The 27,998-nt window shown below is 50.9% G+C and overlaps 1 protein-coding gene across 8 annotated transcripts; it reads left to right on the top strand.

Moving 5' to 3' along the window:
* The first annotated feature begins 28 nt into the window (after positions 1-28).
* On the top strand, positions 29-16,033 carry ABCD4 (ATP binding cassette subfamily D member 4). Of its 8 annotated transcripts, XM_043556612.1 has the most exons (19): positions 36-250; positions 4,200-4,318; positions 4,460-4,587; positions 5,743-5,882; positions 7,069-7,185; positions 7,563-7,688; positions 8,309-8,359; positions 9,768-9,862; positions 10,121-10,242; positions 10,348-10,439; positions 10,613-10,702; positions 12,392-12,600; positions 12,772-12,863; positions 13,256-13,292; positions 13,684-13,733; positions 14,166-14,218; positions 14,496-14,572; positions 15,229-15,344; positions 15,516-16,033. In XM_043556612.1, exons 1-19 carry the CDS (start codon positions 213-215, stop codon positions 15,582-15,584), a joined length of 1,821 nt encoding a protein of 606 aa, XP_043412547.1. In that variant the 5' UTR covers positions 36-212; the 3' UTR covers positions 15,585-16,033. The 8 variants fall into 8 exon arrangements, with proteins under 8 accessions (XP_043412553.1, XP_043412547.1, XP_043412551.1 ...); XM_043556613.1 differs by lacking the exon at positions 15,516-16,033 and having other exon boundaries at positions 57-250; positions 14,516-14,572; positions 15,229-15,338; XM_043556618.1 differs by lacking the exons at positions 4,200-4,318; positions 4,460-4,587 and having other exon boundaries at positions 29-250.
* The last annotated feature ends 11,965 nt before the right edge of the window (positions 16,034-27,998 follow it).

Genomic DNA, 27,998 nt, shown 5'->3' with positions numbered 1-27,998 from the left:
TCCACAGAATGTACCTCTCAGCACTCTTTGGTTCTTTTCGAGGAGCGGGTCGCTTCCGGGAGCGGCCACAGCGCCCGGCTCCTTCCTCTCTATCCGCCCTTCTCTGTGGTCGCCATGGCCCCTCCCCTCTTCGGCTAGCCGCGTGCTGTTTGCACTCTTCCCGAAGCCCACTCGGGGGCCGCGGGGCTCCGGCGGAGGGCGGAATCCGGCTTATGGCGGTCCCGGGGCCGGCGGCCGGGGCTGGCGCCAGGTGAGCAGGGCGGCCCGGGAGGAGGGCCGGGCCTCAGGGTGCCCTCCCCGGGGGTAGGTGAGGAAGGGGCCCCGCTGCCTTCCGCCCTCGGCCCGGTCCAGGCAAAAGAGGAGCTTGCGAGGGGGCGCCCACCCTCCCGCGATCCGAGGCCTCCTCCAGCACTCTGTGGGATCCTCTCCTCGGAACTGGCTCCTCCTCCCCGCCCCCCGGCCCCCCTAAGAACTTCAAGTGCACAGAATTGAATTAATCGTCATTCTCCGTTCTTAGCACACTGTGGTCCAGTGTAAGCCCCTCTTGTTTTCTGCTTTTGTATCTTCCTTCGTTCCTTATTCTCAGTCGCATTTCACCCCCCTTCTCAGACGCCCCACTCTGGTGTATTAAAAGAGTGTTTGTACAGCCCAGTGTATACAAGTTTGCGCATTTGTTACCTTGAAAGATATATAGTGGTTTTGAATTCCATAAGTTATAATATGCTGTGATTTGTTTTTAAACTTTTTGACTCAACGTAATGCTTTTGAGATCCTATGTTCAGTAGTAATCTAGTTTTCATTTTCCGGGGCTGCATGAAATGCTACTCTACATACTTTATTTAAATTTTTTTTTCAACGTTTATTTATTTTTGGGACAGAGAGAGACAGAGCATGAACGGGGGAGGGGCAGAGAGAGAGGGAGACACAGAATCGGAAACAGGCTCCAGGCTCTGAGCCATCAGCCCAGAGCCCGACCCGGGGCTGGAACTCACGGACCGCGAGATCGTGACCTGGCTGAAGTCGGACGCTTAACCGACTGCGCCACCCAGGCGCCCCTCTACATACTTTAGACACCGCATTTTACTTACATATTCCCCTAATGACGGACACTTAGATTGCATCCAGTTTTTAACCACCGCAAACATACTGGCGTTTGTCTCCTTGTGGATATGGGTGATATTTTTCTGGATTATCCACCCCCCCCGGGTAGGATGCTAGGTCATACCTACATCTGCAAAATTATTCTCTGGAATGGTCACATCAGTTTTTACTTCCCAGCAGCATTGCATAAAGGTTCTGACTTCTTCATATCCCCCCAACGTTTGGTATTTTTTGATTTTCTAATGTTTATCCATCTGATGGGTTGTAAGGTGGCATCCCCTTGTGTTAATTTTCATGTATTAAGCATTTGGGTTTCCCCTTTTCTGAATTGCCTGTTTGTATCCTTTTCTCACTTTTTCTTTTTTTTTAAATGTTTATTTTTGAGACAGAGAGAGTGCGAGCATGAGCTGGGGAGGGGCAGAGAGAGTGGGAGATACAGAATCTCAAGCAGGCTCCAGGCTCCGAGCTGTCAGCACAGAGCCCGCCCAGTGCGAGGGCCGAACTCAGGAACCGTGAGATCATGACCTGAGCCAAAGTCGATGCTTAACCGACTGAACCACCCGGGCATCCCCTTTTCTCACTTTTCTATGGATTTCCTGTTGTCCTGACTTGTAGGAATTCATTGTATGCTCTAGATTTTGATTCCTTGTTGGTTTTACACTCCGCACACACCTTCTCCAAGTCTTTTAATTTAACCCATGGCACGGTGTTGAGCAAAAATAAGTCCGTGGGGTGCCTGAGTGGCTCAGTTGGTTAAGCATCCAACTTCAGCCCAGGTTCAAACCCCGTTTCAGGTGATCTCAAGCCCCGATTCGGGACTCTGGCTCTACCTCTGTCTCTGCCCCTCGTGGAATTCTCTCTTCCTCTCACTCTCTGCTTCTCTCTCTCTCTCTCTCTCTCTCACACACACACACACACACACACACACACACACACACACACAAAAGTAATAAGTGCATTCGTTTTCCCCTTTATGAAGATTTGTGGGTCTGGGGTCTTAATTGAGGAGTATCTTCCCACTGTATCTTCATTAAGATGTTCTTCTGCAGTTCCTTCTATTAACTAAATAGAATTGCTTTTCACCTTTAGACTTTCAATCCACTTGGAGTTTTTAAATTTTATCTTTCTAAATGATGTGAGGTAATGACCTAAATTTTCCTCTGCCTTTTTCAATTATAGCTAATGAATTAATAATTAGAAGTTAGAGAGCCTTTGGAGCATAGTTAAGAGCTCACTTTGTTGGACCTAGGTGGCCTGTATCCAAACCCTAAGGCTGCCACTTACCAGGTGGGTGACAGGGCAAGTTACTTACCCTCTTTGGCTTTAGTTCCTCATCCATAAAATAGGATGTAGTTTCCATCTCTTAGGGTTGTGGCAACCAAATGAATTAATACATGTAAAATACATGGAGAACAGTACTGGGCATATAGTGTTGCTTACTGAGTGTAAGCAGGTGTTAGTATCAATATGTCATTTCTTGTGACACAGCCTCTATTATGTGCCCATGTAAACATAGGCCTGTTTTTTCTTTTTGGTCTCTGTCCCATTGGTCTTTTTGTTCCTGTATTAAAACCACAGCTCTGCAATATGATTTGTTTTAATAACTGATGGTTTGAGTCTCTTCCTCCTCCTTTTCTGTTCTTCACAATTGCCCTCAGCTATTCACGGGCCTTTATATTTCCTTGTAAAGTTCCTCGGAGAAGTTCTGCTTGTGATTGGTGTTATGCAGAATTAATAGGCTACTTCTGTTAGAAATTAGGTCTTTATAGGGGCACCCGGGTGGCTCAGTGGTTAAGCATCCCACTTCGGCTCCGGTCATGATCTCATGGTTTGTGAGTTTCAGCCCTGGCATCAGGCTCTGTGCTGACAGCTTGGAGCCTGGAGCCTGGTTCAGATTCTGTGTCATTCTCTCTGTGCCCCTCCCCTGCTCACGCTCTGTCTCTCTGTCTTTCAAAAATAAATAAACGTTAAAAAAAAAAAAAAAAAGAAATGAGGTCTTTATATAATTAAAAAAATTTTTTTTTAATGTTTATTTTTGAGAGAGAGAGCACGAGCAGGGGAGGGGCAGAGAGCTAGGGAGACACAGAATCTGAAGCTGGCTCCAGGCTCTGAGCTATCAGCACAGAGCCTGACACGGGGCTTGAACTCACAAACCACAAGATCGTGACCTGAGCCGAAGTCAGATGCTTAACTGAGCCACCCAGGCACCCTGTCTTTACAGAATGTTAAGTCATCCCAACTCTATCTAAGTCTTCTTTCACATCCTATGACAGAGCTTTCTGTTTTCTTTCAAAATGTATTTTTTTTTAATGTTTATTATTTTTGAGAGCGTGTGCTTGCACACACAAGCAGGGGAGGGACAGAGAGAGAAGGAGAGAGAATCCCAACGGGCTCCTCACTGTCAGCACAGAGCCTGACGAGGGACTCCCATTTCATGAATGTTGAGATCATGACCCGAGCCGAAATCGAGAGTCGGATGCCTAAGCGACTGAGCCACCCAGGCGCCCCTCTTCCAAAATGTCTTATACACTCCTTTTAAAAGTTAATTTCTGGATATTTTGTAGTTGTTTTTAAGGCTTTTCTTTTGTAAATGACATCTTATTTTCTTTATATTTTCCAGTTGGTAATTGTTGGTATAGAACACTATTGAGATTTGTATGTTAACCCTATATCTAGCTGAACTCCTTTTATTTCCATCATTTGCCTATTGATTTGCTGTTTGTTGGGTAATTGATCGCATTATCTGCAAATAAAGACCATTTAATCTCTCCCCTTTTAATTCTTTTACCTCATTTATTTTTCTTGCTTTATTGATCTAACCAGAACCTTAAAATCCTTGATGGGCTTTCTTGTCATGTTTGGGACCGTATAGAGGATGTGGCTAGAGTTTCTTCATTAACTGTTTTTTAGCTGTAGATTTTTGGTAAATAACCGTTTATAGCATTTACCAGCTTACAGAAATTCCTTTCTCTCCCATCTATTCCTCACATTCTTGCTGCCTGGCCTGGACCCCTCCATAGAACAATGTAGAGAAATTTGGTAACTGCTCTCTGAGGCTTAATGGCTATCTTAGGTTTCTCTCTGCTTCTCTTCTTCAGGCCCAAATTAGATCTGCAATTTCTCCAGCGGTTCCTGCAGATACAGAAGGTTTTGTTTCCCTCTTGGTCATCACAGAATGCTTTGATGTTCCTGACCCTTTTGTGTGTGGCCCTACTGGGTGAGTGAGTGAGCCCAGGTTGGAGGGGGCTTTGGGGTTCCTTCTCTCTGGAGAGTTGATGAGGCAGGTGTTCAAGGGGAAGCCTCCCTTCTCGTTTTCTCATCCTTCATCATTGATTTCTGACTCCTTTCCCCACCCCAGAACAACTGGTGATCTACCAGGTTGGCTTGATCCCAAGTCAGTACTATGGGGTCCTGGGAAACAAAGACTTGGATGGGTTCAAGACCCTGACATTCCTGGCTGTCGTGCTCATCATTCTCAACTCCATGGTAAGGTGTTCTCCGTGTGTTTCTCTTCTTCTCCAGCCTAGTGTAAGCAGAATGCCCAGTGGGACTTAGCCACCAGGAAGCAGGAAGCAGGCTGTGAGAGGGGTGTTCCCTCCCTTTTCTGGGAACTGGAGTTCAGAGCCCTGTTCAGGGCATTGATCTTGGCTGTTTGGCCTAATTCCTCAGGTGTTTCAAGCTTCCAGGACTAGGCTGGGAGGTTCTGGTTAAATTGGTATTTAGCAGAAATGATCTTGTCCCTTCCATTCCCAGGACTCTTGCTTCAGGGAGGTCAGAGCACTTGAAATTGGGGATCAGCAGCTAGGGGGCTGCTGCTTCTCTGTGGGGCTGAGGCCATGGTTCAGCCTGGCACCATGTCACCTCCCAGCCCTTGCACCTGTGGCTTTCCTGCAGGATGGCCTCCTTCCCTACCCTTGTTCCCTCGGTTAATGCCTGCTCACTTTTCAAGGTTCTGCTGTTGTCACCTCCTTCAAGTCCTCCTTAGCATTCTCCTTCATGTTTTGTCCACCAAACCCTGCCCTCTTCTCTGCTTAACTAATACTTTGAGTTAACCTCTGCTGTAATACTCCTCACACCCTTGTCATTGTTTTCTTGCTAGACTGAGCTCATTGTCATTGCCTCAGGCTTAGCGTGTAAGTGCTCCATCAGTGGTGAACAGGGAGAGTCAGGCCTCCGCTAGGACTCAAGCCTGATGCTCTGTCTGCCTTACTACCTGCTTTCTTGGGGAAGTCACTTCTCATCACACTTGGGGCACTTTTGCTGGGTCTTCTGGAAGGAAACACCTGTGTGTACATAACCCTGTTCTAAGCTTTGGGGGACAGAAAAGTAAGAACATAAATGGCATAGAAATACCCTCCCAGTCTCCAGAAGCTCACCTGCTCTCAGCAGAAGACAGAACAATTACTGTCTTGGCTTTGATAAGCCCTTTAGTGCTTCGTGAAGGAATGCGCATGGGAGGGAGGGAAGAATCCCCTGACTTGACACTTGAAACAAGCAGAAGTGCTGAGTGGACAGAGAATAATCAGAGTGGGCTGGGACTGGTCAGCAGAGGCCTTCTGCCGGCCCTGAGCTTCTGGCTGAGGCTTGCAGTAAGCCATCTCTCCCTCTCGCTCCCTTCCTCTTGCTTCCCCCGCTGCACAGCTGAAGAGCTTTGACCAGTTCACCTGCAACCTGCTGTATGTGAGCTGGAGAAAGGACCTCACCGAGCACCTTCACCGCTTCTACTTCCAGGGCCGCGTGTACTACACCCTCAACGTGCTGCGGGATGACGTCGATAACCCGTAGGCGCCCGCTCTCGGTCCTCCCTACCGTCTGCAGGGTCCTGTCGGGCTGGCTCAGCCCTGGAGAGTCCCTGCTGCACGCCCCCGAGAGCTCATCCACAGTTAGGTGCAAGTGTTGATAAGCACCCTTCGGGAAGGAGACCCTGGAGGCTCCCTGGACGGGCTGCAGGGCTGAGAATAGGGAGCTAAAAGATAGGAGCAGCTGCCTTTTGTCCGTTTTATATCCTGCATTTCCAAACCAGGCACCATCCGAAGAAAGTGTCCTCGGGAGCAGAACAGCTCTTGGATTTTCAGCAGTAGAAAATGACTGCTGCCTAGGATTCCGTGTGAGATTTAGATCTTCGTCCTGTCCCCTCCCAGTTTATAGGCCTTAGTTCACTGAGCCCCAGGTCCCCTTTCTGGGAAATGAGGATGACAGTTCCTACCTGAAGAATATCTCAGATGATTTTCATGGAGAGCACATATGCGGTTTACCTGGCACATGACCAGGGTTCCAGTGTGAGTTCGCTCTTGTTATTTTACAGGTGAGGAAACTGAGGCCCAGAGAATGCCAGTGACTTGCCCAGGGTCGTGTCTCTCACTGGAAATAGGAGTCCGTGTGGCCCCCGGCGGTGCCGTGGGACCTGAGGAGTCCCTCCTCATACTCATTCCCTGTCCACCCACCACCCTCAGGCACTTTCTCGCTTTCCTCAGCCTAAGCTGAGCTTTGCAGCAGAGATTCTTCGGATTCCTGTTGCCTCTTCTAGGCTTCTCCATGGCTCACCCCATATGAAGCTTCTGCAGCCAGATAGTTAAAATGGGGGAGGCTCGGGCTTGCAGAAGGGATTGGGAGGAGCTAGATAGACGGGATGGCTTTTCTGCTCATCCAGAAACTCGGCTTATCTACCCTCGTGTCTTTCTCTGGTGCTGCTCAGGACCCTTGGGTACCGGACCTTTCAGTTGCCACTTTTCCTGAGGGGTAAACTGAGGTACCCTAAGAAGCCACTCTTCAGAACCCCATTTAAAGGTCCTGAGGGTCTCGGTGCCTCTAGGAAAACCAGTGCTTATCTGGGTCCATCTTTCCCTGGGATCGTAGCTGACAGTGCCGAAAGGCAAGGTCAGGATGAGAGGTAACCGGAATCAGTCTCCACTCTCTCCACCCTCTGCCCTGCTCCCTGGTCCAGTTGCTCTGTGTTGTTGGTTCCAGGGACCAGCGCATCAGCCAGGATGTGGAACGGTTCTGCCGGCAGCTCAGCAGCATGGCTAGCAAACTGATCATCTCGCCCTTCACCCTCCTCTACTACACCTACCAGTGCTTCCAAAGGTGACACCTCTCCTCCCCCCCCAGCCAGTGTTTCCCCCGAGGCCCCTCGCTCACACAAACTCTCCCAAGTCAGGGCCTTCCTTCCCTCCTACCTGTAGCCCAGGAAGCCTTCCTCTGTCCTGTGCTCGCCCCCCTGTCCTCCCTTGAGACATGTGGCATTTCAGTGTCACGGGGATCCTGGTACTCTGACCTCCTAGATCAGGTAGCAAATGCCCCCCCACACAGGAGCAGAGGTCCCACAGGACTGCTGGCTGAAATTGGACAACTGGTGCCTGAAAGTGAGCAAGAATCAGGGCTGAGCCCTGCAGACATACGTGTCACACACACACACACACACACACACACGCACTCCCCACCCCCACCCCTCTGCTTTTCAGCACAGGCTGGCTTGGGCCTATGAGCATCTTCGGGTATTTCATTCTGGGAACCGTGGTGAACAAAATGTTGATGGGGCCCATCGTGGCAAAGCTGGTGCAGCAGGAGAAGCTGGAGGGGGATTTCAGGTATGTCTCTCTTGCTTGAGGCTCCTGGGCTGAGCATAGTGGCTAAAGAATGAGACCTAGAGTAAGACAGCCTCATTCAAATCCCAGCCTGTGCTAGTTACTAGCCACGTGCTCTTGGGTGAGGTCTTGAACCTCCCTAAACTTCAGTGATCCCATCTCTGAAAGGGGTGATACCGTTGCCTGCAGAGAGGGTGGTGAGGAAGATTACTGAGATTATACATGAGAAGCACCGAGAACAGTGTCCGATTGGCCATCATCATCCCTTGGCCTTCTCATGTGCTTCTGTTCCAACCTCCCTGGTTTGGCTCAGCCGATGGATCCAGCCCCTGTTCTTGCTTCCAGGGCCCCCCTCCTTCAAGTTGGGCCCTGGGAGGCGGTGGTGTGGGCAGGAATGCACCTGTCCTCTGGGGAGCTGAGGAGCTGCCCTGTCTGCAGGGCGTCTGTCACCCCACACAGGTCCTGGGATTCCCGCCTTATGACAGCTCAGGGAAGGGCTACGCCAAGACGGCCACAGTTTTGAGGGAGCTGGGTTCCTCTTGGGAGGTCTTAGTCCAGGCCTCCGAAAGGAGAGGGGCCAGTACTGGCCACTGTCAGCACACATTTCCCTTTGGTCTGCGCAGGTTCAAGCACATGCAGATCCGGGTCAATGCTGAGCCTGCTGCTTTCTTCAGGTGAGTCGGGTGGGGATAGTTCCCTTCTGCCTCATCAGAGCTGATAGAAGAGATGGCAGAGAAGGGAAGACGAATTGTACAGCCCTCCTACCATCACTGAGCCTAGGGGCCGAGTATTTCCATTTGGCTATGACCCTGTCCCCGTATCGCTCACTGACCTTGTCGGCCTCATCCTTATGTCCAGGGATTTTTGCTTCTGAAGCTGGTCCCTTCTAGTGGCCTAACATGGGGCCTAAATTTTTTCTAAGAATGAAATGAGTGAATGCTTCACATCTTGGTGAGGACTGTAAGGCATTGCCTCTGCCTTTGTCTTACCCTCTTTAAAATGGCTTTCTGCCACTGCCTGATGGCTGATCAAAGAGTCAAAGTCCAATCCTTTGTCTCTGTAGCATAAAGAAGGAAAGGGAGCCTCAGGAGATCAGGAGACCTGGTTCTTACACTGTTCAAGTGGAACAAAGAGTCACCTGGTCTCCTGACAGCAGCATTGTGAAATTTCATTCCTTCCCTCAGAGTCAGGGCAAGTCCCTGGGCCTTGCCTCCTGGAGGCCTGTGGAATCGTTGTTTGGACTAATAGCTCAGGGCCCAGAGGTGTTCGTGGAAGCTGCCATTGAATTATCTGGATCTCATTGCCCAGGGACTTTTGCACTTGTCCAGCTCTGCTGAAGTTTGTAGCAGCCACCACTTGGGGGCGCCCAGGATACTAGGAATCTGCAAGGTGGGGTTGGGTTGTGTGGTGGGTAGGGCTGGGCCTGTGCTAAGTTGTTTTTGGATTCTGCAGCCTCTCAAGAGGAAAGCAGGTTGGTTGTTGGAGCTCTGGGTGGCTTCCAATGGCTTCTCTGTCCCTCTGACACTTTCCACGTGCCAGGTGGAGAATGCAGTGTCTGCCTGTCCCCCCTGAACTGGGAGCTCAAGGACAGGGACTATTTTATCCACTTCTTTATCTCACTGGCAAAGTAGCACAGGGCCTGCCACATAGCGACTACGTGTATATTTGTTTAGCAGTAACAGCTGTTATTTATCGAGGGCCCCTCTTATGCCTGGCGCTTTATGTTTAGAAATTCTCACTTTGACTTGTTATGTAGGTGCTATTAGCTCCATTTTATAGAAGAAGAAACTGAGATTCTGAGGCTTAAGTAACTTATCAGCGTCACCCAGCTAGTAATTGGCCAGAGCCAAGATTTGAACCAGCTCTGCCCAATCTAGAGTTCATGTTCTTTCTGCAGACAACACTGTGTTGAGAAAACAAGGCAATGAATGGGTGCTAGTAGCAGGAAGGGTCTGAGGTGGAGACTATTTGAACGGGCCTGGTCCCTAAAGGAGCATGTGATATGTGATGAGGGATGGAGGGGTCCCCTGGCCTGGAATAAGGCTCTCCAGGCCCCATGGACACCCCAGCCTTTCTCGCCAGAGCTGGGCACGTGGAGCACATGAGGACAGACCGCAGGCTGCAGAGACTCCTTCAGACCCAGAGGGAGCTGATGTCCAAGGAGCTGTGGCTGTACAGTAGGTGGAGGGAGCCCCTGGAGGCAGGAGCCACAGGATTGGGATAGTCCCCTTCCCTTCCCACACCTCCCTGCTTTCTCTGCACGAATCACTTTGCTCTGATGAAGGAATTAACCACAAGGAGCCACTCCCTTTGCCATGAGTACCTTCGGGAGAATGAGGATCCAGGGAATAGCTTGGCCCTGCTTGGCTCTTCCTCCCTCAGAGCGCATGAGTGGTTCCTGCGTCTCTCATCCTGGGTGTCTCTGTCTTCTACAGTCGGCATCAACACATTTGACTATCTGGGCAGCATCCTGAGTTACATTGTGATCGCAATCCCTATTTTCAGTGGTGTCTATGGAGACCTGAGCCCCACAGAGCTCAGCACCGTGGTCAGCAAGGTGAGAATCCCGCCCCCCCTGCTGACCCCTCATGCCGTCCCCTTCAGCCAAGTGCCCAGGACCTCAGAGTCCAGGCCTTTGATCAGTGCTCCCTGTCCTGTGCAGAATGCCTTTGTGTGCATTTACCTCATCAGCTGCTTCACCCGGCTCATCGACCTCTCCAGCACCCTCTCAGACGTGGCTGGTTACACGCACAGGTGAGGCCGCGTCAGGCCCCTCCCCACGTCCTGAGCAGAGCATGTGCCACTTGGAGAAGTAGCTGCATGAAAAAAAGGAACAGAAAAACCTTATGCTAGTGGGTGTGAGAGAGGGAGACTAACACCTTCACCTGGGTCTTCAGACCCTCCTCAGATTTTCATTTCTTGCCCAGGATCGGGGAACTTGAGGAGACCCTTCTGGACATGTCCCCGAAGTCACACGGTGGTGAGATCCTGGATGAGAGCGAGTGGGACATGGACAGGTGGGTGCCGGCCTGGCAGGGTGGCACAGTGGTTGAGGAGGCAGCTCTGGGGGTGCCCAGTTTGGGTTCGCCCTGGAGCCCTGCTCTTGCCCAGCCGTGCAGCAGAACTGTGCGGAGCAAATGAAGGAGATCGCTGCCTCATGCCTGACACGTTACACATGTTCGCAGTTAGTGTTGCTGTTCTGGCATCTGTTGTGTTCATTCACAACTTCCTCAGCTGCCGGAAGCAAATGCGCACACCCGCTTGGGCCTGTGAGAACAAGACGAATCTGAGTGGTTCCCCTCCCACTGAGCCCCGCCACCTACCCCTTTCCTCAGGGCATGTTTGTTTACCTTGCCTCGCTCACACCCACACGTCTTTATTCGTGTCTCCTTGCATGCTCGGTGATGTTTCTGACCTTTCTGTGCAACTGAGGATTTGTTTCATGTCCTCGCTTTTCCTGATCTAATTACTTAACTGTTCTTCTGTGTCTCAGTTTCTTCATCTCTGTAAGGGGAACAGTAACTGAACCTTCCTCTCAGGGTGCTTGCGAGGATTAGAATCACAGTTCACAGAAAGTACTTGAACAGTGGCCACAGAGAAAGCTTTCAGAAATGGAAACAGCCTGAATTCCAGGGACTACACACAACTCTCTCCTTAGGGACTAAAGCCTGAACTGTTGCCCTGTTCAGAATTCAGGCTTCGTGCACCTCTGGGCCTCGGGCTGGGGAGATGGGCAGTGACCACAGGAGACCAGAGGTGCTGTTGTCCGGGGGAGGTGGGTGTCTGCGCAGACCCAGCAACTCCAGATCCCTTTATGACCACCATGCCCATCCTGTCATAGCTCCTGGTTACACGCGCTATGAAAACCCACTCGTCTTCTAGTTAGACAGCTTCAGCCCTGTGACCCCGAGGGAGTTACTTAGCCACCTGACTTGGTTTCCTCATCTACCAAGTGGGGTAAGGAGTCACGTGCGGGGCTTTGTGAAGCCTGGAATAAAGGAGGTGCCCCCAGCCCTACCTCTGTTAGTCTGCTAGGGCTGCCCTAACGATACCATAGACCAGGTGACTTATCCAGCATTTATTTCCTCACAGTTCTGGAGACTGGAAGTCCCAGATCAGGTTATTGCCTGGGTTGGTTTCTTCTGAGGCTTCTCTCCTTGGCTTGCAGATCTGTCTTCTGCCTGTGCCCTTTCCTGGCCTCTTCCCTGTGTGTGAGCCTCTCCCTTTTCTTTTTGTTTTTTGTTTTAAATGTTTATTTTTGAGAGAGAGCGAGCGAGCACGCAGGAGAAGGGCAAAAAGAGAGGGGGACAGAGGATCCAAAGCAGGCTGCGAGCTGTCTGCACAGAGCCCAACATGGGGCTCGAACTCACAAACCATGAGTTCCTGACCTGAGCCAAAGTTGGACGCTTAACCGACTGAGCCACCCGGGTGACCCTCTCCTTCTTGAAATGACCTCAGCTGTATTAGATCAGAGCCCTATCCTAATGGCCTCATTTTAATGCAGTCATTTCTTTAAATACCTTATCTTCAAGTGCAGTTACACTCTGAGGCACTAGGGGTTGAGACTTCAGCATGTTATTTTGAGGACGTAGTTTAGCCCATAACCACCCCTCTATTCAGAGGTAAGACCCCCCCAAGGACAAGACCCTCCCCGCTGGCAAAACACACTACTTATCTTCCCCACACTCCCCTCCTCTTAATCACAGGGCCCCAGACTGGCCAGCTGCAGAACCAGCGGACACAGCTTTTCTCCTCGAGCGGGTCTCCATCTCTGCCCCCTTCTCTAACAAACCCTTGATCAAGGATCTGAGCCTGAAGATCTCTGAAGGTCAGAGTCTGCTCATCACGGGCAACACGGGCACTGGCAAGACCTCCTTGCTCCGGGTTCTAGGCGGCCTCTGGACAAGCACACGGGGTGAGAACCAGCCCTCCCTGCCTCTGAGCCAGCTGGTGGGATGCGTGTGTGTGTGTGTGTGTGTGTGTGTGTGTGTGTGTAAAAATCCGGGTGTTTTTGTCAGGAAAGGAAGTGAGAGGCAGTTACTCTGTCTGGGAGATCTCAAAATGGAGGTTTCTGTGGGCTCTGCAGGCTCAGTGCAGATGCTGACGGACTTTGGGCCCCATGGGGTGCTGTTCTTGCCACAAAAGCCATTCTTCACTGATGGGACCCTTCGGGAGCAGGTCAGTGTGGAGCCCACTCCTACCCCTGCCCTCACTGAGGCTTCTGGCAGTGTGACGGGTCTCAGCGCTAGAGAGTTCTGGGGCAGCAGGTGGGGTAATAAAATGGCCCCTGCCTAGCAGCGCCCTGGCCCTAAGAACTTTCTATTCACATCCGTGGATTGGGCCATTAGAGTGGCTCCTGGGGGCAGGTTGGATTCTGGGGGCCCTGCCCCACCATCTGCCGGCTCAACCTCTCCCACTGGACTCTTGGCCCGGGTGTTCCTTGCCGTCCTCAGGTGGAGAGGAGCCTGGCCTTGGCGGTTCCTGGGGCTGTTTCTGAGGGAGGATGGGCTGTGTGCCGCCCCACCTCTCTTTGGCCCTCATCTCAGGCCTGTGTGGTTTTGTTTTGTCAGGTGATATATCCCCTAAAGGAGATCTACCCCGACTCAGGTGAGCTGAGCCTCGCTGAGACACGTCCTTCCATGTCAGTTGTCCCCACTCTGCCTGGCTGTGGCCTCGCCAGTGCCTTTTGGCAGAGGCTCCAGCAAGGCTGCTGGTTTCGGGTTGGTTTTCTTCTTCAACGGCTTATGATTTTGCAAACTCCTCTTGCTCTGTCTTCCTCTCCTTGAGGAGACATGCCCACTGGAGGAAGGGAAGAGATTACTTCCTTCACCTGGCCCTTCCCTTCTGTGTTAAGTGCCATAACCTGTCCCTGTAGAGCCTTAGCCCAGATTCTGGTGCCCCCCCCCCCCCCGACTCTGCCCCCTTCCATGAGGTACCCCATCTCTTCTGGCCACCCAGAAGGAGCTGACTTCTGGAAGAAAGCTTCTCTGTGTTGCAGGCTCTACCGACGATGAGAGGATCGTGAGGTTCTTGGAGTTGGCAGGCCTGGTGAGTGCGGGCAGGGACCCTGAGGTCCAGGCCCACCTGGGAGCACCGACCGCAAGTGCTGGTCCGGCAGAGCCAGCCGACTGGCCTGGGCCTGGGACTGGAAGTCGGAGCCTGGATCAGGGGGGTGGAGTATAAAGTGGCGACAGGAGCTGTGGTTAGGTACAGGCAATAAGGGGGTGCGTTCTCTGGAGCGAATTTTAAAATGGTAACAAAACACCAAGTAAGTCTGCTTTTTCTTGTCATCATGCTCCAGCAAATCTAAACCGTGCAGTTAACGAGGTATTCCTCTCTGCCTGCGGCAGATTGCTCTCACGGCGTCCTGCCATGGTGCACCGCAAGGCTGGAGCTCTGTCTCAGAGATGGGTGGGGTGGGGTGACAGGAAGCAGGGATGGGCCCTTTCACGGACAGTGTTCCCTCTGGGTGTGTTACAGTCCAGTTTGGTGGCAAGGACAGAGGGTCTGGACCAGCAGGTCGATTGGAACTGGTAAGAAGGGAGTTGGGGTGCTCCAGAGCCAGCTCCCCCAAAGACTGGGCTCCAGGTACTTGCTGGCCCATCAAGGGCATGTTCATGGCCTCGGGAGCAGAGTTGGGACCTCAGCTCATGGGCAGCAGGGCTGCAGTGTGGTTGAAGGGAGGAGGGTGCTGTCCATCTGTCTCGGCGCTGGCTCCTGCCATGGGAACCTCTTCTTGCCTTGACCTTCTGTGCAACAGCCAGGCTATATCCTCCTTCCTCTAGTGGTGCTCTCGTTCCCACTCCTCAGGTACGACGTTCTGTCCCCAGGAGAGATGCAGAGGCTCTCCTTTGCCCGGCTCTTCTACCTGCAGCCAAAGTACGCAGGTGAGGCCTGCCCCACAGGTGTGCGTGCCAGGTGCCGTGTGCTCACAGAGGTGTCTGTGCGTGTGTGTTCGTGTGTAATTGAGGAGGCGTTCACGTGGGTAGGAGAGCACCCCTGTGCATGACTGGGCATCTCTGTCCCTGCAGGACAGGATGGCCGGGCTCTGTCCATGAGGCAGCAGGGTGCTCTTGGAATCCTCAGGGCGGCTCTGGATGTGCCACCAGTTCCTAAGCATTCTGCCATTGCGGCAGCCGGAGCCAGCCTTGAAAGAGCGTGTGATTTTATGCCCCCGGGCTCTGCGGTCCATAAGGGGGCCACACTCCTCCCCCCAGCTCTGCCTGGAGAGGGACGGCAGCTGTGAACTTCTTCAGGGACTGACATCCTGGGGGGAACTAAGAATCCCTGCTTTGAGCGGTTCTAGGCGGAGCTGGTGCTTATTACAGGAAGAGGGGGGATTTTGTCCTGCCGCTGGTAGAAGGCTTCCCAGGTAGAGCCTCGCCCTCTGCTCTTTTGGCCATGCTCTCCCTATGGCAGGGCTCCTGTAAGCCAGAGCAGCCGTTAGCCTTCCCCTGGTCCCAGCCAGAGGTAAGTGCGGTTTGGAGAAGCAGAGGTGGGCAGGGGCAGGACTCTATCTCTTCCCTCCGGCTTCTGCCCTCAGTGCTTGATGAAGCCACCAGCGCCCTGACTGAGGAGGTGGAGAGTGAGCTCTACCGCATTGGCCAGCAGCTGGGCATGACGTTCATCAGTGTGGGACATCGGCACAGCCTTGAGAAGGTACCCAAGCTCATAGAGATGGCTTAAGGAGGAGGAAGAGCCCAAAGGCTGGGCCTGGCCAGGGGCCCTTCAAAATGGGGAGCGGGGGCAGCAGAGAGGGCAGGGAATGGATGGCCTCCTCTTGTTGTGGCCGGGCCAGCCTGATCCATGCGTGGTGGCGGTCTCTTGCAGTTTCACTCGTTGGTTCTGAAACTCTGTGGAGAAGGAAGATGGGAACTGACCAGAATCAAAGTGGAATGAAGCCAAGGGTGTGGCTGGCCACTGGAGGAAGTGCCAAGCTCAGGGCAGATCGGCATCCCCCTGGAGAGACCAGGAGGCCTGCAGGGCAAGGGAGACCCCTGGCCCGCCTCACAGGTCCTGAGCAGGGAGCGCTGGCAGCGAGGGTGTGGCTCCCAATGGGGCACCCAGTCCTGCCAGGCCCCCCACCTGCCTCAGCCAGAGCTCCCTGCACTCCCAAGTGCTGATCGCTTACAAATGACCTCAGATTGTGTTTTCTAAAGAAAAACCTGAAAGTGTGAGATCTATGAGAAATGTAGGATCAATGTGGAGAGAATATTGGGCTTAAAGTCCAGAGATCCGGAAATCTTTTAAATCCATTAAATTTTGTGGCAATAGATTTTTAACTTTAATCAACCACTTGAATTTTGTAACTTTTTTAAAAAGAAAAGATAAACATTTCTTAAAAATTGGAGCTTTCTCCCTTCTCTTTCCTCTGCATTGTAAGATGACCTTTAAATTGAATCCACAGACTTGTATTTGGGAGCTGGGTGGGAAGGAAGTAGCACTCTCCACAGTACTGGAACCTTCTGTGCCTGGTTTTTCACTTCACCCCGTATCTCCACTTTCCCTTTGCTGGTTGTACCTATAACCTCTAGGGCCCTTCTGTTGTTGTCTTAACCCAAGTACAACTAAATCTCTTTCCCCTCAGTCAGCTAAAATAAGGCGGAGATTTTTCAAAAATAGTCTTTGGTAGGAAACAGCAATAGCCAGGGAGAACAGACAAAACCCAGAGAGCGCAAAATTTTGATACGGAAAATGATTGAGCCCAAAGTCCTTATTCTAGAACAGTGTTCCTTCCCCAATGTTGAGTTGTCAGGGCAGCACATTCATAATTTTTGTCAGATCTCTCTATTTCTTGTAGTGTTCATCACTTAATTTTTTTAAAATGTTTATTTATTTATTTTGAGAGGCAGAGAGAGAGAGAGAATCCCAGGCAGGCTCTGCTAACAGCGCAGAGGGCTCCATCTCACAAACTGAGATCATGACCTTGAGCTGAAACCAAGAGTCAGATGCTTAACTGACTGAGCCACCCAGGCACTGCAGACGCTTAATATTTTCTGAAATAAGTCACTTTTTGTTTTTGTTCTTTGGGTTTTTTTGTTTTTTTGCTTTTGTATGTGTAAGTTTATTCATTTATTTTGAGAGAGAGAGAGAGAGAGAGAGAGAGAGAGAGAGAGAATCCCAAGCAGGCTCTACACCAGCAGTGTGGAGACCCACGTGGGGCTCAGGCTCACAAACCATGAGATCATGACCTGAGCAGAAACCAAGAGTTGGACACTTAACCTACTGAGCCAATCAGGCACCCCAGAATTAACTCCCTTTTTAAACCTAATTGCGTTTTTTAAAGTTTACATTTGGGGGCGCCTGGGTGGCTCAGTCAGTTAAGCGTCCGACTTCGGCTCAGGTCATGATCTCATGGTCCATGAGTTCGAGCCCCACATCGGGCTCTGTGCTTATGGCTCAGAGCCTGGAGCCTGTTTCAGATTCTGTGTCTCCCTCTCTCTCTGCCCCTCCCCCATTCATGCTCTGTCTCTCTCTGTCTCAAAAATAAATAAACATTAAAAAAATTTTTTTAAAAATAAAGTTTACATTTGATATAAATAGAAATAACTGTGGGGCGCACGGGTGGCTCAGTCAGTTAAACGGCTGGCTCTTGTTTCTGTTTAGGTCACAATCTCATGGTCTGTGAGTTTCAACTCTGAGTCAGGCTCCTGGATGACAGTGCAGAGCCTGCTTGGAATTCTCTCTTTCTTGGTCCCTCTCTTGCCCCTCCCCTGCTCACACTCCCTTTCAAAATAAATGAAAAGAACCTTAAAAAGGTAACTAAAAATGAATGTAAACAATGTTCCGAGATTGCAGTTTGGTACTGTGCCTGCAAAGACTCTGAGGCTTGCTCTCTTTTTTTTTTTTAATTTTTTTTTTTTTCAACGTTTATTTATTTTTGGGACAGAGAGAGACAGAGCATGAACGGGGGAGGGGCAGAGAGAGAGGGAGACACAGAATCGGAAACAGGCTCCAGGCTCTGAGCCATCAGCCCAGAGCCCGACGCGGGGCTCGAACTCACGGACCGCGAGATCGTGACCTGGCTGAAGCCGGACGCTTAACCGACTGCGCCACCCAGGCGCCCCGCTCTCTTTGTACAAAGGGAGGTTAGGAGATTGTTGCAAGGGAGTTAGACGTACTGGCATCCAAGTGAGAATTTTCGCCTTAATAAAGTTAAAAACCTGGAATGGGAACTGCAAGGGGAATGACTTTCTCACTGTAAGACTTGAGGCTATTTACTGCCTTGTTGCTTATCACGGAAGGTGATCCCAGATGTGGGGCAGGAAATGGTAGAAATGGAAATTGGGAAAGCGCTGCCTGGGTAGCCGAAGTCTCCCCAACCCGGCCTGGCTAGAGCCTTTTCTTAGCTCCAGCTCCACCCTTTGCGCCCAGGTGCCGGGCCGAGAGAGCGCAGGTGGCTACCTGGCCAGGTCTGATGGAAGTTCTGGTCCCCGGTGAAGCCTTCTTAGGGACCTGTAGGATACCAGCACTGCCAAGGCCGGTGGCAGGCCTTCGGCCAGTGTCAGACTCTCTCGGGGGCTCAGAGGGACCATCAAGGTGGGCATCTGCTTCAGAAGCCTTCCCATACTTGAATCTCCTAACTATATCCTGCCAAGTGGTCTTCTGGCCTCTGTTCAAACACTTAGCATTGGGGACCACCCATCCTTGGGCCCCTCTAATTGAACAAAGCTCTTCCTTAGGTTGAGGGAAAACTCTCCCTAAGGATTAAGGATTGCCCTGACTCTCACCCCTTGGGCATGTGTCTGTTAAGCTGTGGGGGCCAGGAATAGAAAGACCCTCTCGATATAATTTCTGTACTTTTTCAATGTAGCTGAAACTTCCCCCAGCCTGTTTGGTGACCTTTCCTTCCTGACTTGCTTCCTTCCTTACTGGATCCTTCAGCTCCCAAGCCTTCGTACAGGTGTTGCTCTAGCAGATTACTCGAGAGACCAACTTGGTGCCTGACTCAGGGTCTTGGCATTGCCGTTTCCTCCGCCTCAGACATGTTCTCAGTGCTGTTTGTGTTTTTAAAGCCCAGTGTTCTCCCTTGCAGAAACTCTGCCAGGAGAAAGCTGTTAGGGGCAGACTCCCTTTACCCATCATTCATCTCTGATGGAGGGTACTGAGTTTTGGATAAATCGATACACACCAGCACGATGAAGTCAGCTTATATGTCCTTAGTGCAGAACAAAGACAAAATGTTTGTTTTAAATGTTTTCAAATCAGCCAGGCAAATAATTTCCCCAGCTTCATTCTACCACTCAGGGAATTCCACAGACCCAGTGGATGATACATAGAAACATGACTGTTCCTCTCCTAGGGCTGTGGGCCATGGCAGAAACGCAGTCTTTTTGTCATCCCTATCATGCGCCTGCCTACCCTAGCGATACTTCGTAATGTGATCTACAGGCTAAATGCAATCCCTATGTTAAAATCCCAAAGGCCTGGGGCGCCTGGGTGGCGCAGTCGGTTAAGCGTCCGACTTCAGCCAGGTCATGATCTCGCGGTCCCGGAGTTCGAGCTCCGCGTCAGGCTCTGGGCTGATGGCTCAGAGCCTGGAGCCTGTTTCCGATTCTGTGTCTCCCTCTGTCTCTCTGCCCCTCCCCCGTTCATGCTCTGTCTCTCTCTGTCCCCAAAATAAATAAATGTTGAAAAAAAAAAATTTTTTTTTTAATAAAAAAAAATAAAATCCCAATGGCCTGTTTTTTGCAGAAATGGAAAAGCTGATCCTAAAATTCATATGGTATTGCAAATGATCACAAATAGGCAAGACAATCTTGAAAAAGAACAAAGTTGGAGTACTCAGGTTTCGAGATTTCAAAAATTACTTCAAAGCTACGGTAATCGAAACATCATAGTACTAGGATGGAGAGAGGTCATTCACTGGGATAGAATTCAAAACCCAGGAATAAACCCTTACATCTACGGTCAAGTGACTTTGGTCAAGAGTGCCAAGACTATTCAATGGGGAAGAGCAGTCTCTTCAACAGATGGGGCTACAAAACTAGATATCCACATGCTAACGAATGAAAGTGAACCCTTTTACACCAGATGCAAGTTAAAATGAATGAAAATTTTAGGAGCGAAGACTGAACAACTCTTAGAGGTGTGGGGAAATCTTCATGACCTTGGATCTGACAATGGTTTCTTAAACATGCCCAAAGCACAGGCAACAAAAGAAAAACACACGGGACTTTTTAAAAATTACAGCTTTGGTGCATCAGAGGACACCATCGAGAGAGAGCAAAATAGTTGAGTAGGCAGCTCCAAACACCCATCCCTCCAAAGAAACGAAAAACAAGCTGAAACTGTCAGAACCAGAAAACAGTCCAAGGTTTACAGCGACCAAGCAAACACCGAATCGTGAAAAAGATAACCTAGAAGCGCTAGGCAAGTTTTGCAGTGTTTTTCCTCGCCCTGCCCTCATCTCCCGGGTTTGATGGCAGTTTTGAAGAGGGTAGCCTGTGTTCCCTGTGTGAGACCCTCGTCCTTGGTTCCAGAGAAAGCAGAGCAGACCTTATTCCCAAATTCTAACCTGTCTGGGGCTAGAAAGACTGGCACAAGGTGCTGGTCTCTCTTTTGCCTGACCCAGAACTCACTGGGCAGAAAAGTAGCGTTGCTCCAAAACTTTGTAAGGTGCACAAAGCCTGCAGCCAGCTGAAGCGGAAGGTTATGGTTAAGACCTACAACAGGTCACTTAAAGCCTGCAGAGAATGCTGGGGAGAGAAATTAGGGTGTTCAAAAACGACCTTGTGTAGGAGGGAATTTAGAAAGCCACATGCCTGGCCAGGACAGGATGCGTGCTCAGAAAAGACTGGAGGAGACCCTGAGCTTTCGCCTCTGGCCGGTCTCTGGGCTCAGTCCAAGCAGGAAGTAAAGACTAAGAGTTAAAGGAGCTAAATTGGCCCAGTGTTGAAGAGTGCCCCAGCACAGAGCTGGTCTGTAAAGACTGGGAGACACATAGGTTTTGTTTGGGCTCCTGGTATTCAAGGACATCTCTGTCAAATGCTAGCAGAACAGAGACTTCAAGTGACCACACGTGACAAGGATGACAGTCTTTGCGAGACTAGCTTGAGAAGGTCCCCGAAAAGATGGCTGCGGCCTTTAGTTATCAAAAACAGCAAACTCTAGGGAAAGGAACTGGTTCCCAGTTACCGTATTACAACATTGAAATACCCAATTTCCAACAGAAACAGGTTCTCCGAAGAAACAGAACTATGGCCCATTCAAAATGGGGAGAATGACAGAAACCATGCGTGAGGAAGCCCAGGTATTGGTCTTCCTACACAAAGGCTTTAACCCATCTGTCTTAAATATGCCCAAATGGCCAAAGGAAACCCTAGAGCTGGTTCCAGCTCTGGCTCTGATGTCAGAGCCACTAGCTCTGGACCTAGCACTGACTCCAGCACCGGGTTTGGTGCCGCGGCACCTTCTAGCTCGAGCGGGCACCAGCTCCGGGTTTGTAAGTGGCGGTGGAGTCGGATCTCCAGCCGGATACGGTCCTGCGGCTGACGCTAGAGCTGGTCCAGCGACTGGCTCCACCTCTGAAGCTGGCTCCAGCCCTACAGCGGGCCCCTGCTCTGGCTCTGGTTGGTAGAGCGGGAGCTGGTGGCAGCTCCGTCTAGTCAATGGCTCGCCTGCTGGAGCTGGCTCTAGGTCGAGACTGGTTGTGGCTGTGGTGCTGAAGCTTTACTCTAGCTCTGAAGCTGACAGTGTGGCTGTCGCTTGAAAGTAGGTTCTGGAGCTGGTGCCGGTTTTAGCTATAGCTCTAGAGCTGGTGTTGGAGTAGGGGGCAGAGCTGTTTTTAGCTCTGGAACCAGGCCTGGTGCCGGTGCTAGGACTGGTGCTGGCAACGGAGCTGGCGTAGGGTCTAGCCTTGGAGCCGACACTAGTTTGGCAGATGGCACTGGATCTGGATCCGACCAACTCTAGCGCTGGCACTGAGGCGGATTGTAGCTCTGGAGCTGGCAGTAGAACTACCGCTGGATCTGGCCTTGAAGCCAAGGGCCAGCTCCGGAGCTGGTACTGGAGTTCGTTCTAGCTCCAGAGTTGGCTCTGACTGTTGCTCCCCAGCGGGACGTGGTGCCGAAGCCATCTCTCGCTCTGGATCTGGCGTGACAGCCGGCACTGGAGCCGGTTCTGGAAAATCCCTACACGGCACTCCAGGTCCAAGCCAGGCAGGTTGAGATGCAGAAAGGCCACCAGCTGCTTCTGTCAGGGCAAGTCTGGAGGCTGTACCCACCCAGCAGCCAGGCAGGACGGAGGAGGCTGGAGGGGTGGGAGGGCAGGCGGTGGAGGCTGAAGCCTGGCCTTTCCTTCCACGCTGCCTCCTAAAGCACCTGTCCAGGGGGCTTAGCCCCCTACGCCTGGCCTTGCCCATCCAGACGCCAGCCCCAAACCACCCCTAACCCCACCCTGGCTGTCCTGGCAGAAGCAGGCCTGGTCATCAAGAAGGGAGCTGACAAAGAGCCTCGGTCGTGGGATGCTCTCTGTAAAGGTCTAACCAACTGAGCCCCCTTCTTCAGGGAAGCCTGACCTACTTCTCTGTCTTTCCTGTTCCCCGCCCACTGGAATATAAAGTCCACGAGGGCCGGGAGGGGCTGTGTCCGCTCTGTTCGTTAACATCACCGGCACACGGTAAATGTATGTGCTCCATAAAAATAAATTAGTGCTCCACAGAGGTCTACCGGATAAGGGGACAGTCCATCCTGCCAAGCCTTCCCAGGGCCCTCGTGGCACCTCAACCTGTAGCTTGTGCCCCGAGGCGCTGCCTTACTCGGCGTACTGTGCGTGGTCACATCTGAAGGGCAGGACGCCAGGCCCATGTACAGCCGAGCATGCGTGACTGAGGTTCAGGGCGGACTTGCAAGCAGGCTGCTCACCACCCCGCCCGTTCTGGGCCCCCAGGTGGAGGTTGGCGGGACAAGCCGAGCTGGGAAGGGGCTGTGGTGAATCCGCGACTGATGATTCCTTGTGATTAGATTCAGGTTATGCAACCTAATTGTGAGGAAATACGAGACAAACTCAAACTGAGGGTCTGCCATAAAGAAACTCGCCTGAAATCTTCAAAACCGTCAAGGTCAGAGAAATCAAAGAAAGACTGAGAACTGTTCCCGACGGAAGGAAACTACAGGCTTGGCGACTAAATCCAATGTGTGGTCCTGGACACAATCCACCACTTATAAAGGGCATTCATTATTGGAAAATCAGCATTCTGTGGATTAGATGAAGTATTGAGTCATTGTCAATTTCTTGATTTTATTGGTTGTGTAGTGGTTAGGTGGGAGGGTATCTTCACTTTAAGGAAACATAATGGCGCATCACATCCTCGATTTGCTCTCGAATGGTTTAGGAAAAAATTGCAAAAATATGTATATAGAGAATAAGGGGCACCTGGGTGGGTCAGTCGGTTAGGTGTCTGACTTTGGCTCAGGTCACGATCTCATGGTTCGCGAGTTCAAGCCCCGCATGGGGCTCTGCTCTGCCGGTATGGAGCCTGACTGGGATTCTCTCTCTCCCTCTCTCTCTGCCCCTCCCTCACTCGCTCTCAAAATGAATAAATAAACTTTAAAAAAAAGACTAATAAGGCAGTGTAGTAAACTGTCCATTTTAAAATTTAGAAATCTGGGGTGCCTGGGTGGCTGTCACCCAGTTTGGTGGCCAACTTCCATTCAGGTCATGATCTCCCGGTTCATGGGTTTGAGCCCCGTGTCGGGCTCTGTGCTGACAGCTCAGAGCCTGGAGCCTGCTTTGGATTCTGTGTCTTCCTCTCCTGCTGCCCCTCTCCTGCTCCCACTCTGTCTCTCTGTCTCTCTTTCTCAAAAATAAATACACATGAAAAAAAAATGTTAACAAAAATGAAAAAATATTTTAAGTAAATAATTTTTTTATTTTTAATTTTTTTTACATTTTTATTTATTTTTGAGAGACAGAGCACAAGTGGGGGAGGGGCAGAGAGAGAATGAGACAGAATCCGAAGCAGGCTCCAGGCTCTGAGCTGTCAGCACAGAGCCCGATGCTGGGCTCGAACTCACAAACTGTGAGATCATGACCTGAGGCAAAGTCGGACGCTTAACTGACTGAGCCACCCAGGTGCCCCTTAAATAAATAACATTTAAGAATCACAATTAGCATTTCAAAATTCAGTGAAAAACAACTACTAAAAGAGGAAGTCCTCCCTCACTGCTACCCAACTACCTATCATACCAGATATACGGCCTGTGTGCCCTTAGGAGAATAAGCATGTTTCCACCATAACTGCAAACAGTCAGGACTGAAGCCTGGAAGAAAATACATTTCATGGTCTCAGGGTTGCTCTGCCTAAGCAAACTCCACATATCACTTGCTCCTCCAATGCTTACTTGACGTGTCTGAATAAAGACAGAGATGGAGAGAAAGATGTCAGTGGTAGGCAGAGGCTGACAAGAACTGAGTGAAACAAACCCAAGCAGGTAGCTCAGTGTTGGGGTTGGGGAAAGTATCCCACCGGAGACCTGGGTGGGGCAGTGACCACCAGCAGTGGGGAAGGATATGCACAAAAGCCACAGGCTTCAGAAGTAACCACATTATTCACATTGTACTTCCCTTGACAGTTTACGAAGGAAAATGGTGGACTAGACTGGTGGGGAAATGTCTGATTAGGAACACCTAGACATGACTATATCCATCAAAAACAAGTCTGATGCACGAATGAAGTGGGAAGCCAGAAAGGGAAATCCCAGGTGTGAGAGCCAGAACAGCGATGGGGGTGTGGGGTCAGCAGGTGACAGGAGAGAGCAACTTGCATTTTAAATATGCAGGGACAGGAGACCAGACCCAAGGTGAGGGCTGGAAAGACGGAAAGAACACTTAAACAATCCAAGTATTGTCACAGAAAAAGAGAGAAAAGCTGTCACATTAACTTACAGAACGCACAAGCAAAATACCATGAGTCAGCAAATGCAACAAACAGAATTGCAAGGAGAAATTGGCAAAGCCACAGAATGGAAGGTTTTTAATGCCTTTCTCTCCATAATCAAAACAGAAAACAAATCGCGATATATAATATTTGAACAGCTCAACTAACAGTTATACCAAACACTGCACTTCGAAGTTGGAGAAAACATTGTTCAATCACACATGGAGTATTTACAAAAATTAGCCACATATTAACCTAAACCTAGTCTCAACATATGCCAAAATATCCAGAGGATGAAAATAATGATCTCTGATCACAATATAATAAAATTAGAAGTCAATAACAGGGATAATGTCTTCCCCCAGAAAAATCCCATATGCTTGGAAAATTTTTAAACATTTAAAATACCCAGAAGTGAAAAAAAATCAATTTGGTAAATACGTAAAACTGAAAATAATGAAAGCTCTACAGTCTTTTGGGGTGCAACTACAATAAAACTTGGAAATGTATCATTTTAAGTGTCTATTAATAAAGAAGATTAAAAATGAATAGGTGTTCAACTCAAGAAGCTAGTCAAAGTCCCCCACGCCCAAAAAAGGGTAGCAGGTGGGAAATTTTTTTTAACGTTTATTTTTGAGAGAGAGAGCATGAGTGGGGGAGGGGCAGAGAGAGAGGGCGACACAGAATCGGAAGCAGGCTCCAGGCTCTGAGCTGTCAGCACAGAGCCCAATGTGGGGCTCGAACTCACAAACTGCGAGATCATGACCTGAGATGAAGTCGGACGCTTTACCAACTGAGGCACCCAGGTGTCCTGGGAAAAAATTTTTTTAAATAGAAACTCAATAAGAGAAGAAAGAAGAGTTTAGTGCACACCATTTTGAAACCAGTAACTAACAGGTAAATGGGACTACCCCCCCAACTGCAACTTTTTACCCAGACCTTTCTCATTTGCCTGTAAATTTCCCTGAATTTCCTCCTTTGGAGGAGGGGCCTGCCTTGGAAATGGATACTTTGCTTGCTGCACGTTCCAGGCTGGGGGATGGTCTCGGCTGCGCATCAGTCAGAGGAACTTGGGTTGCGTTACAATCTCACCGCCTCCTTGGCCCTTCACACCATCCCCGCGAGGTCCTGATCTGACTGCAGGTTTGTAGACGAGCGTGCTAGTGTTGAAGAAGTTAAGAGAATAGCAGAGGCTGCACTTCAACTGGGGTGTCCTGGATCCACCTTGGTGTTCTTCCTGTCTTTAGCTGGCACTCTGCTCCAGGGGCTGTCTCCCTGGGCGGTGGGCCTGGCAGACAGACAGGAGTGATCCCCGCGAGGAGGAGGGCTGTCCGCCCGGCTCCAGCAAGAGTCAGTTCCTGCCTTTTGTGCTACTCTGCTCCTCTCTTTCTGGGCTCTTGCTCCTGGAATCCTCAGCTGGACGGCTCACAGGACATCACGGAAGACAGAAGCGTGTGAGGAGGAGAAAGTGGCACCCGTGTCAGAGGGCCTGCTTGTCCTCGAACATTCTCCTGTACCTATTGCCGTTCGGCTCAGCACTTGTCTTAACATCTTGTTCATAAACGTGCGCATCGAGCAGATTCCTGGGTCGTCATCTCACCGGCGAAGTTCTGTTGGCGGAGCCCAGATTTGACTTTTAACCCTTTGTTTCTACTTCCGGGCAGGTAAGCGCCGCTCTGGTTCTGCTTCACGGGAGCTGTGAGGAGGAAATAGGTGAACTTCTCCTCTTCTTGCCTCTCCCATCTGAGTTCACCCTGGTCAACCCTTTTTTTCTCTGGCCTCCTGAGCACCAAGCGAGGCTGCGAGGTGAATACCAACCTGTGTGGGCACACAGGACACCTTGTGCCATTCTGCAGCTCAACAGGAGGCCACCTCATCACTCCCCGTCCCCTTCCCGGGTCAAACTCCCTGAGATCCAAATTGGGAGCGGAGCCTTGCAGGTAAAGCGGAGGGGGCCTTGCCTCAGAGGCTGGGCGTAGGCCAGGGAGGAGGAGGCTGAGGCCCACTGAGAAGAGTCAGCCTTGGAAGGGATTGATCTGAGTGAGAAGTGAGCAGATCACTGCTGGGCCCGCTCAGCTGTGACAACCCAGAGATGTCATTGCTGCCTGAGTTGAGGAAGCAACAGGAGACAGGACGATTTGGGGCTAGTGGCTCTTGACTCAGTTTCAGCTCCCCAGAGGGTGGGTCTTGGGTGTCTGAGTGATCTTGGGGAGATCAGGGATGGGGACAACTCAGCAAGCAGAACCCTGGGGCAGAGAGAGGGAAAGGGGCACCCCTGTACCTGTTCTAACCCAAAGGAGCCATCTGTTGTTTTCCCTCTAGAAAACAAGCTAGTTGGTCTTTAAAAAATTTCATTTTTCGTGTTCATTTATTTACTTTGAGAGACAGAGTGAAAGAGTCAAGCACAAGCGAGGGGCAGAGAGAGAGAGGGAGAGAGAGAAAATCCCAAGCAGGCTCTGTGCTGTCAGCGCAGAGCTGGGCTCCGGGCTCAATCTCATGACTGTGAGATCATGACCTGAACCGAAATCAAGAGTTGGATGTTCAACTGACTGAGCCACCCCGGTGCCCCATAGTTTTTATTTTGTTTGTTGGTTTGTTTGTTTGTTAATAAACTTAATTTTTTTTGCAATAATTTTAGATTTATAGAAAAATGGTGACGACAGCACAGAGAGTTCCCATAAACCCGTCGCCAGGTTCCCCGATGATTCACATCTGCCATTTGTATGCGTACCTTTGCTACAGCTGATGACCCAGGTGCCATGCCCCCAGGTCCCCAGGACAGTCGGGGAGGAGAGGGCCCTGCAGCCCTGGTGGGAGCAGAAGGAAGACTCCAAGGCCCCTGGTGATCTGGGGGTTCAGGAGACAGAGGAAGCTGGATGGACCAGGCCCCAGAGGTCCGTCCGACCTCCTGCCACCAGCCAGACTCCTCATCTATCCCTGCCAGGCTCTTCCTGGCACATGCAGCCCTCTGTGGGTAGCCTGTTGGGCCTGGGAAGCCTGCAAAAAAGCCTTTCTTCCAGGTGCTGGGTTGCAGGATCTTTGGGGAAAAGTCCTTCCCAGAATCGCAGTCAGCGCTGAGCAGGATTTCCCTTCATTCAGCCCCTAGCTGTCCAAGCCCTTCCTTTCCTGGTCCTAGCTTTCTCTCCGCAGTGTCCCCACCTCTCCCTTCACTGATTGCCTGTGGGTTTGTCTACGGGTCCCTCTGCAGAAAGCAGCATGCCTCTTCCTAAGGCAACCCCCTGGGGCAGTTGTCATCTCCCAAATCTCTGAGCATCCCAGTTGTCCCCCGGATCTAACCGAGTGGGGGCGGGGGGCAGCTGCCAAGGTTGGCCCCTGGGCTTAAGAAGACTATGTGGGTGTGCCCCCCCTCCCCCGCTTCCCCTGTGCTCGTGTGGCACCTTTGCCAGTTTCCTTGCTGCTTCCTCACAACACTA

This window comes from Prionailurus bengalensis, chromosome B3 (assembly GCF_016509475.1).
Source record: "Prionailurus bengalensis isolate Pbe53 chromosome B3, Fcat_Pben_1.1_paternal_pri, whole genome shotgun sequence".
Taxonomy (NCBI): Eukaryota; Metazoa; Chordata; class Mammalia; order Carnivora; family Felidae; genus Prionailurus; species Prionailurus bengalensis.
Note: the sequence above shows the minus strand (reverse complement) of the source record. Positions and strands in the feature narration are given on the sequence as shown.